Source organism: Vespa crabro, chromosome 1 (assembly GCF_910589235.1).
Source record: "Vespa crabro chromosome 1, iyVesCrab1.2, whole genome shotgun sequence".
Lineage (NCBI taxonomy): Eukaryota > Metazoa > Arthropoda > Insecta > Hymenoptera > Vespidae > Vespa > Vespa crabro.
In genome coordinates, this window is record NC_060955.1 from 7,546,358 (window position 1) to 7,556,778 (window position 10,421).

The 10,421-nt window shown below is 24.8% G+C and overlaps 4 protein-coding genes across 13 annotated transcripts; 3 read left to right on the forward strand and 1 right to left on the reverse strand.

The window, feature by feature from the left end:
- Positions 1–1,232: 1,232 nt before the first annotated feature.
- Positions 1,233–3,353, forward strand: LOC124427601 (E3 ubiquitin-protein ligase RNF34). 7 transcript variants are annotated; one of them, XM_046970770.1, is made up of 8 exons: positions 1,233–1,379; positions 1,493–1,554; positions 1,674–1,844; positions 2,040–2,232; positions 2,341–2,452; positions 2,553–2,814; positions 2,893–3,073; positions 3,152–3,353. In XM_046970770.1, the coding sequence occupies exons 3-8, from the start codon at positions 1,797–1,799 to the stop codon at positions 3,325–3,327; spliced, it is 972 nt and encodes a 323-aa protein (XP_046826726.1). In that variant the 5' UTR covers positions 1,233–1,379; positions 1,493–1,554; positions 1,674–1,796; the 3' UTR covers positions 3,328–3,353. The 7 variants fall into 7 exon arrangements, with proteins under 7 accessions (XP_046826726.1, XP_046826690.1, XP_046826733.1 ...); XM_046970777.1 differs by having other exon boundaries at positions 1,270–1,410; XM_046970734.1 differs by having other exon boundaries at positions 1,493–1,844.
- Positions 3,354–4,983: 1,630 nt separating this feature from the next.
- On the forward strand, positions 4,984–6,449 carry LOC124432772 (mitochondrial import receptor subunit TOM22 homolog). The gene is made up of 3 exons (XM_046981942.1): positions 4,984–5,249; positions 5,503–5,608; positions 5,705–6,449. Exons 1-3 carry the CDS (start codon positions 5,142–5,144, stop codon positions 5,908–5,910), a joined length of 420 nt encoding a protein of 139 aa, XP_046837898.1. The 5' UTR covers positions 4,984–5,141; the 3' UTR covers positions 5,911–6,449.
- A 378-nt stretch (positions 6,450–6,827) lies between these two features.
- On the forward strand, positions 6,828–7,805 carry LOC124432771 (39S ribosomal protein L17, mitochondrial). The gene is made up of 4 exons (XM_046981941.1): positions 6,828–6,922; positions 7,000–7,235; positions 7,373–7,583; positions 7,660–7,805. The coding sequence occupies exons 2-4, from the start codon at positions 7,041–7,043 to the stop codon at positions 7,791–7,793; spliced, it is 540 nt and encodes a 179-aa protein (XP_046837897.1). The 5' UTR covers positions 6,828–6,922; positions 7,000–7,040; the 3' UTR covers positions 7,794–7,805.
- A 231-nt stretch (positions 7,806–8,036) lies between these two features.
- On the reverse strand, positions 8,037–10,309 carry LOC124432770 (2-oxoisovalerate dehydrogenase subunit alpha, mitochondrial). Of its 4 annotated transcripts, none has more exons than XM_046981937.1 (8): positions 10,122–10,309; positions 9,873–10,049; positions 9,521–9,722; positions 9,270–9,443; positions 8,970–9,114; positions 8,682–8,885; positions 8,336–8,599; positions 8,037–8,216 (listed from the first exon to the last, which is right to left on the reverse strand). In XM_046981937.1, exons 1-8 carry the CDS (start codon positions 10,182–10,184, stop codon positions 8,141–8,143), a joined length of 1,305 nt encoding a protein of 434 aa, XP_046837893.1. In that variant the 5' UTR covers positions 10,185–10,309; the 3' UTR covers positions 8,037–8,140. The 4 variants fall into 4 exon arrangements, with proteins under 4 accessions (XP_046837893.1, XP_046837894.1, XP_046837895.1 ...); XM_046981938.1 differs by having other exon boundaries at positions 9,882–10,049; positions 10,122–10,305; XM_046981939.1 differs by having other exon boundaries at positions 9,270–9,431; positions 10,122–10,304.
- Between the last annotated feature and the right edge of the window lie 112 nt (positions 10,310–10,421).

Sequence of the window (10,421 nt, forward strand, 5' to 3'; positions counted from 1 at the left end):
TATATATTTTATATCATACTATTTAAATATATTGGAATATATTTCATGTCATATTATTTAAAATATATTTAAATATATTTTATGTGTCATAGTATTTAAAATATATTGAAAAGTATTTTATGTCATACTATTTAAAATATGTTAATATTTTACGTCATACTTTTAATATAATAAAAATATAAGTATTCTAATCTTTAAAAAAAAATTAATCGAAATAATGCTATTTTAAATCTAATAATCGATATATTTAAATCTTTTAATCGATATAATACATATAGATCAAATATCATTTACAACATAGATCAGTAATGTATAAGTATCACAAGCATGAGATAAGTTAAAAAGGTCATTAAATCTTTTATTATCAACAATGATTATATAGTTATCCATCATCTCACGCTCGTTGTATCTTACCAATGATTTAGTCACCCATTAAAATTTTGCATTGATTCATAATTTTTGTTATATTACATATGCAACTTGACGCAACTTGAATAAAAAACCAATAATCTAACGTTATATGACGTAATAGAGTACCGCTCTGAAGTATATGTGAAGTATACGTTCGATTCGTGATAAAAAACACGAATATGTTCTCATTTGTGAAGTGCACGCTTGCATTTTGACTCCCCATATAACGGCAACTATTTCGCTGACGTAGCGAAAGGATTAATACAATTTTCTCTGTATATTCACCTCTATAAAAGATTACAAACACATATTATATAATTCATTGTAACGTATTATATGTCGATTGTATTAAAATTTAACGCCATAGGTTACTCTATTTATAGAGAGTCTTACACTTTTTTTCTAATTCACCACAGTAATTGGTTAATTTTTTACATATATCTACAGGTAGACCAAATGCGTTTTATTTAATTGTTTCTTTTATCCGTGATACGTAGATAAAAAAAATAAATAAAAATTGTTTACTTCTATTTAAATTATATAAATTAACAATGGCTATTTGTTGTTTTTTTAATAATAAACTAATAAACTTAATCGTCGTTTTTATAATCAGTGTAAAGGTCGATATCTGCATAATATCGATATATATATATATTATAAATATATTTCTTTCGAATTTCATGAAAATAGTATGAATATGATTATTAATTTTTTTTTAAATAATACGTTTATTATATAATAATATTACAATCCAATTTGATTAATTTCTGAAATAATATTGAATACTAATTGATGCTAATATAATAGTAAATGAGCAGTGACAAACAATGACGTCAAAGTGTGGTGGTAGGGTAGGTGGACACAAGACAGGAAGAACAAGAACTTACTCAGTATCAAAATGTACGTTTTAGTGGGTGAACATGGAGTCAAAAGAATACGCGCATTGCGTGCAGTTTATACTTGATCGAGTAAATAATACATTAATAGTAGAAAAAGAAAGTAGTTATAAATGTTTCTTAGAACACGTTAATAATTATTTCCAATGTGACTCATTACCTTATCATTGTCGTACTCGTTTCAGAAGACAGATATGAAGAGGAGAAATAGATATCGCTAGAAGCGATATATTATATTATTATTAGTGTAGGAAACATCAATTCTCTTCGTTCGATTAATAAGTTTCAATCGAAATGCATAAATTTCTTTGATGATTATAAGACATAATCATCAAAGATCATTTTTATAACCGTCAACAATTTCAGCAAATCCAGAAACTATCGAAATCACTAGATTTAGTGATACATTTGCCAACACAGCAACCTTGGTCATATCATAACCGACAAATTTCGAAAAACGTAAACTTTAGACGATTAAATCATATAAAGATGGCTTGTGAAGCATGCAAAACAAAATTTAATTTATTTAAACGAAGAGTAAGTATTTATTATGAAGAAAAATACATAGAAATTAATTTTGATTAAAATACAATTAATGATTGTGTCATTATATAATTTCAAAAATGCTAATGTTTTACTAATGCTTTTGCTTGATATATTTCTTTTTTTCCATGTATCACTTTCATATAAAAAAATTAACTTCACACTGTCATACTAATTTTTACATTTTAGAAACAATGTACAGGCTGTCTAAGGTATTTTTGTTCCGAGTGCCTTATAAAGCGTATTGACAAAACATTTAATTGCGAAAATTGTGGTATGCTATCACGAAGACCACTTATTCGTAGTCAGATTATGCAAATGCGTTCTAGAGATTTACGCCAATATCTTATAGCAAAAAAAGTATCAATCAAAGGATGCGTAGGTATGTATTAAATATAATAAATGTTTAATATATACAAATATTGATCTTTATATATACTATATGTATTCTTTTTATTTATATAAAAATTTATTATTATTATTATCATAGAAAAAGAAGACTTAGTAAATTTACTATTGATATATGCAAATGGTTCAGCAGATAATTTAGTAGGTGAAAGGAATTCTACAATAAAGCCAAGTACCCTAACAGAAGAACTACCGTATGTATCATATTTTTAAATCATATTTTTGGAGTGAAAAGATATATATATATTGATGAATTATTGTATATGTTATTAATAATTTATTTATTATTGATAGTCAAACAAGTTCTACGAGTAGTACATTACCTGAAACATCAATACAATTAGAAAATCATACAAATGCAATGAATGAGGAAAGAAACACAGAACACATAGAGTTGGAATCAGAATGTGTAACAGTTAATAATATAGAAATAGAAGAAGCATCGGCAGGCGATTGTAGTCCAGATAGTGGACCAGAACCTTTAATTACTGAACAAGATGAAGATTCAGAAACATTAGATATAAAACAATCAGATATGTTAACAGAAATTCCTGTGGTATGTTTTACTAATTTATGTATTATATTTTTTTATTTACATCTAATATTAAGATTGAAAACCATTTTGTTGAAACAGTGGTCAGGTCTTGTCAAGCTAACAGATATAAATGAATTATCACAATTGGAACACTTAAGTGTAAAACAATTAAAAACTCTTTTAATAACAAATCGTGTTGACTTTAAAGGTTGTGTTGAAAGGTGTGAATTGTTGGACAGAGCATCTAGATTATGGGAAGAACATAATCAAGCAAGAGCAGGTAATATTTAATATATTTGCAATTAAAAAATATATGAAACATTGAAATAAACAATAATAAACAAAAATGTATTCATAGATATAGATAATATGGATAAAGAAGATATTTGTAAAATTTGCTGGGATGCGCCTATAGAATGTATCATTTTAGAATGTGGTCATATGGCATGTTGTATTAATTGTGGGAAACGAATGTCCGAATGTCCCATATGTAAACAGTATGTTGTTCGAGTTGTGCGCTTTTTTAAAGCTTGATAAAGGAAGTAATTTTAATAACTAAATTTATGGCATTTAAATTTTTGAATATACAAAAAAGAGTAAATAGAAAAAAATATCTAGAATTACTCTATTTGCTTTACAATTAATTCATTAGTGAAGAATCGAAATAGAATTTTAACATTAATGTATGCCTTCGAAAAATGAATATTTTAAAATCTAATACTTCTACATATACTCAGAAAATATTACATTAAAAACAGTATTGAACGTTCTATTTCTACAAATGAGTATTTGTAACAAGTATTTCATATATATTAAAGATATAATTACTGTATAACTGCATATATTAAAAACAACCACGGATTCCATATTATTAGAAAGTATATTCAGTAATCATTATATATCATTAAGAAAATTATATTGCATTATATATATATTACTAAATCTTTATAAGAATTAGATCTCAATGGTTGTAAGAACGTTTGTAAAAAAAGCTGTGATATTCCCATATTATCACAAGTAGATAGATAGCTATGTATAGGTTAAATGTATAAAGTATATTCTTTAAATATTAGGTACCATATGTACCAGATTCGAGAATGTGATATATAGAATTTCCAGAGAAGGAAATCATCATCACTTATTACCTCTAAAATATACATGCAAAAATTCTGTTTATTTGCTCAATATTTAGAAAAAAGTACAGATAATTTTTTATGTTTTTTAATATTTTTTAAACATAATAGTAGTTTTTTATCATTAACACAATAAATGAATGTATTTTTTCATAGAACAAATTACTTGATTCTACGTAAAAAATAATGTACATATTAATTAATAGAAAAAAATAGATTTGAAAATGTATTATGCCAAAATATCTGTAAATAATATCAATGTTAAAATATTATATCGAAGAAATTATAAAATTTAAATATTTCAAATACAAGAAATAAACAATATCGCAGGTTCGTGCTTTATAAAAAATGTAAAAAAAATGTTAAAAAATTCTCTTTTTTCCTTAACATGATTTAAATCAAAATTTGATTATATCAAATAGAACTAGTGAACAAACCCAAGAATATTTAGTTATATATTTATCGCAGAAATATAAGTCGTTTATATATATATTGTGTATTTCTTTTCATTAGATTCTCTAATGACCAATGGTGATCAAGAATGATTATATAAGTTACTTATTTGTAGCATTTCGATGGCTATATGTTTAACGAAATGTTAGTGATTGGTAAACTCTTTTAAATCATAATAATGAATATTCGTAGATTTGAAATATGCCTTAATTCTCTGCGATTACGACCTTGCTCGTTTCTTAGAATGAAAATAACTTTATTCGATTAATTTCAATGCAATAATAATACATACAATATATATATATTTTTTTACCAACTACAAATCTGATTCTAATATTAAAACATTTTTCATTTGACATAAAATTTAGTGAATCGTAAAATAAAGTGATCATTATATAAATCGTATATATATCTTTAACTATTCATTATTAAAATAGTGTCACTGATATACATATATACATATATATATAAAACAGCCTTTTTAAAATAATTTCTATAAAGAACACGTAAGTAGTCCATTTATTAATATCAATGTTATTCGAAAAAAATTTATATCGCGCGCGGTTGAACTTGAATCACGTTGTACCGGCATATTCTCCTCCTATCAAAATTAATGCAGTACTAGTAAACGTGACCGAGAGCTGCTTTTACTTATACAGTAGTACGTTGTCGAAGTTGAGAGACGAAGAATTGCTCATTATTTTCTTCAAAACTTGAGTAGACTCGTTTGTTTTATATATTAATTTTTTATTAATCACGTATATGGCTTCAATCGAAGAAATAGACCAGCTGGATAGTGGTATGGGTAGCAGCGACGCACGCTCTCCAGAAGTGAAATCTCTTCTTCCCGACGAAGAAGATGACGAAGAGGTATTTATTTTTTGCTATTTATCTATGATATTTAATTTAAAAAATAATCTCATATAAGCTATTATAATCACATTCAATATTTTCCATCAAAGATTCTAGTTTAAGTCTGTTTAATAATCTTATATTTTTAATATAAATTTATAATGATATTTAATTTATAATGATAATAATATTATATAAAATAGTATATTATATTAATTTAGAAGATTTGAATACCTCTACTATACAACATCAATGATTTCATTTTATTTAGGATGAAAGCTTTTCGGAAAGATTATTAGGACTTACAGAAATGTTTCCCGAAAATGTTCGCAAAGTTGGATATAATGTTGGATCTGGTCTATGTACTTGCGTCAAAGGTTTGTCATAAATGTAACATAAATTTTAATATTATATGGTTATTATTGGTTGATTCATATGAGAAGTTTGACTTAAAATTTACAATTCAATTTCAGGTTTATATACATTTTCATGTTCAGCAACATGGCTCTTGTTCAGTTCGTCTGCTATTTTGTTCGCACCTGTATTCTTTGAAGTAGAGCGTGCTCAAATGGAAGAAGTTCAGCGTGCACAACAAAAACAAGTTCTTTTAGGACCAAATTCTGCCATCTCTAATGTTAGTGCGCCTGGTCTTCCAATGGCTCCCCCTGTGCAGCGATAAATAATTATATAATTTATCATTAAAGTAATCGTGCATTCAACTATTTATCAACATAATAGTATCATTAATTGCAAATACCATAAAAATATATTGACCAAACATGTAAATTAACTGTATATCTTATATTTTAAATTCTTAAGCTCTAAATTCCATAATTGCATTTGTTTAGTTACATATTTAGAAAATTGTGTAAAACTGTGTGTAGTTCAGTTTCTGGACTAGTGCAATGATAATGTATAAACATTTTATCTTCAAATGTAATTTTTAATACATAATGATAGAGTGAAGGATTTGAACGTTTCATCGTATTTTTTATTCATCTTGCATTTTTAAATAAACTATAAATGGTAACATTTAATGATAAAGCACCGTCACTGATATCATGAGATAAAGATCAAATTGTCATGTATAAATATTTACAAATATGGTTATAAGCTGTACTTTATTCATAAGAAGTGGATCATAATGCATTGTTGTTATCTTTAATGTATCATATGTTATTGTAATATATAAAATAAAAATAAAATTATAACATTAAACTTTCTTTCTAATTTAATACAAGATTTGATTGTATTCACTGAAAAAAATCCTTTACGAAAAGAAAAAGATATAATAACAATGATTAATATTTGCTGGAAATTTTATAAATATAAAAAACAATGTTACTTCCAGAAAAGATACTTTTTATGACCTACTTAACTTATAATTATTAAAATAATAAAAATACATTGAGATGAATGTAGATATATATATATATATTTGAATGTAGGTAATATCTGAATTGATATCTTGAACTGATATCTTTGAATTTAAATAAAAAAATTAATATAAAAGAAAACAATTTTTAATGTTATTAAAAATCCTGTTTATTTAACTTTCAGTTTCAATCGTTCTATATATATTTAACTATATTTTTCTAATTATGATCATTGAAAAGAGTTGCCAATTCCTTCAAAAATATTTGACAACTATTCTGTATATTATTGACAAAAAAACGTCTTAAATTTATGAAGTATGTAATTTTTTAATAATATTCGAATTATTTAATTTTACTTGGTAACTATAATATTTTCTTCGAATATTTCGCAGTGGACTTCAGTCGATTGCGAAGTCGCTACAGGGATTAAAAGATGAATCAGGCTAATATCGAAAAATTAGTTTCTACATTAAGGTACAATGTAAAACCGAGACGTAAATTAAAAAACGTAGATGGTCCAATAGGAAGAATTCGAAAAATTCAAAAAACATTGACGGCATTATTAAAATATGAAAGACTCGAATTAAATTATAACCGAGCTGATGAAACAAGAGGTTATGTTGAACGTGTATGTGTCTTTCTCATTTATGTTTTATATTAATTCTGCTTTATATATTTTTTTTTTAATAACATATTTAACATAATATTTTCCAAAAACGAATTTAGAATATATAATTAAAGTAATGTTTTGTATATTGTACATAGTTGATATCAGAAGCAATTCGTTATGGCCCAGATCACAAAGAAACAATGCAAGTAGCTGATTTCTGGATTCTTGAAAAACAACTTGTACATAAACTTTTTAAAGTTCTTGCGCCGAAGTACAAGGACTACACAATTTCTTTTACAAAACTTCATAAAGCACCGTACATATATCCAGACAATATTTACAAAAGAGCTGTTTTAGAACTTAGAGGTAATTTTAATTTTTATAATTTTATTTATTAATTCTAATAATTCTTCTTCATAAAAGTATAATTTTCAAAAAATAGGAAATATATATCCAAGCATAGAACAAAGTAATCCAAACGAACATAATTTACTCCACAATATCTTGCTTAGTGCAGCAAGGAAAGAATTTAGAATGGAAAAATATAAAGAAATTGCTGATAATATAACTAAATAAAGACAATATAAATAAATAATGAAGGCATATAAATATATTGGTTTTGTCTTTAAAAAATTAGTCTCTATAATTGATATAGTTAAATTGTAATTATGAATGTGAAATAATATTTTGCATTTCATATAACCACTATACTATAATATACTATAACTGTATTATAATTATTATTATTCATTTTATTTCATATTAAAACTATTACCTACCAATTTTCTAATATTACCAAAACAGCAAATTTCATATTTGTTATTATTATTATTTTTATTGCATGTGATTAAAATATACTAAGATATAAAAATATATATTTTTAAGAAATAAATTATTATCTTATTATTTAATTAAAAAGTTATTTATGATTGAAATGTTTTTAATGGATAATGCTCGTAATATGTTGTGAGATGTTCTTCCATGGAATACATTTGATCTCTGAAATATAAAATATAAATAAAAATTTCAAGGGGAAACATATATCAGAAAAATTGGATATTTTTAAATAATTATTTCTTATTCTTTTTATTTAATATATGCTATGCAATAGGTCATACCTTAGATGATCTGGCATTTTAAAGTAAGTGTCTGTAAACATTTCCTTCCAATGAGGTTTAGGTTTTTTCTCTGCTTCAATAAAAGCATCTAAAATTTCTTTCTTTATAATTATTTTCAAATTATCTTCCTGTTCTTTATTCCAAATACCTAAGGACTGTATGTATTGTTTAAATCTTCGAATTGGTGCAACATCATTCCAAAGAGCAATTTCTTTGCTAGTTCTATATACTGTACTATCATCAGATGTACTATGAGGACCAGTACTAAAGAAAAAAAATATTGAATATTTTATACATTTATAATTATTAGAATAAATTACTAGTAAATATATGATTTTTTTTAAACCGATAAGTCATTGCTTCTATTAAGACAGGCTTTCCTTCACTTATGCAAAACTGACGAGCAGCCTTTGTCGCATAGTGTACAGCAAGTACATCATTCCCATCTACTCGAATTGTATTAATTCCATAACTTGGTCCTTTTGCTGCAATACCATCTCCTTTAAATTGTTCATGTGCAGGTGTTGAGATAGCATAACCATTGTTACGACTTAATTAAATATATATATTGAGTATTTTGTATAATTTTTAGTAAAGTTATTGAAATTAAATGATTATTAATTTTAGTACTTACCACAAAAATATTATTGGGCATGATAAAGTAGCAGCAAAATTAAAAGCTGCATGAGCATCTCCTTCACTGGCTGCACCTTCCCCAAAGTAACACATTACACATGCTTGTTTTTTTTTCCTTTTATATGCATATGCTGCACCTACAGCTATATATGATTTAATATTATAAAATATTAATGATATAGATTTACGAAATTAATTATTAATTAAGTTAATTAAAAATTAAATTTAATTAAAAATTAATTATTAATTAATTTAATTAAAAATTAAATTAATAATTAATATTAATACGATTAAATACCTTGTGGTAACTGAGTTGTTAATGGAGATGATATGGTTATAAAATTTAAATCTTTTGATCCATAATGACAAGGCATTTGTCTTCCTTTTCCTTCATCTTCAACATTGCCATAACATTGATTCATAAATTTAGAGATATGAAAGCCACGCCAAAGTAATACTCCTGTGAATTTTTCTAAGCTATATACTCAAATAAAATAATATTTTTAAAATATAAATAAAACTGTTATTATTAGCTAAAAAAATTCTTACCTGCTTCTCGATATTGTGCATAAATTGCATCTTCTAACATTAATGCAGAAGCTGAACCAATTTGAACAGCTTCTTCTCCAGTATTTGTCATATAAAAGGATATACGACCTTGTCGTTGTGATTCATACATAATTTTATCCATTATAGTAAGTGTCATCATATCACGATAAATTTTAATCTTCGTTTTATCATCTAATTTTAACTATAAAAAGAAAATTTCTTATTATAATCTTACAATTTATATTTTAATTATTTTATCTTATACTATGAAAATATAAATTTCAATTGTAACAGAAAAACCTTAGAAAAAAACATTTATATATATTGATATTTATAAATATATATGTATTACTAAAAAAACCTTATTTTCTTCAAGAAAATGTGTTTGTCCAGCAGGATCTAGGATTCTATATATAGGAATAGATTCATAATTTTCTGCGTTAATAAACTTCAGATGATTTGTAAAATTGTTTTTGATTCCAACATATTGTGGCTCAGTTACATTAGTGGCATAACAATAATATCTTATCTAAAATTATATAATTTTATATTATTTTATAAATAATATAAAAAAGATTTTTATCTAACTTGATAATCTTACTGATATTTGCCATCTCACGGAAGATAAACGTGATATACTTTTAAATACATTATATATAACCATTATGACTAAATAAGTCGACTTACTAAGCTTAACTAAAACATTAAACTCAATTCAGTCATTGTAAGGAACTTGTTATCATTACGTTGATTAATGTTATGATAACCATATATGTTTGTCATCATCCATAGGCGTAAACAAGTCAGACTCTTTATTAAAGAATATAATGAAAAAGAAAATTTTAAAGACTTAATATAATCGATCAATGATTGATAAAAATAATATTGTAATGTTCCAACC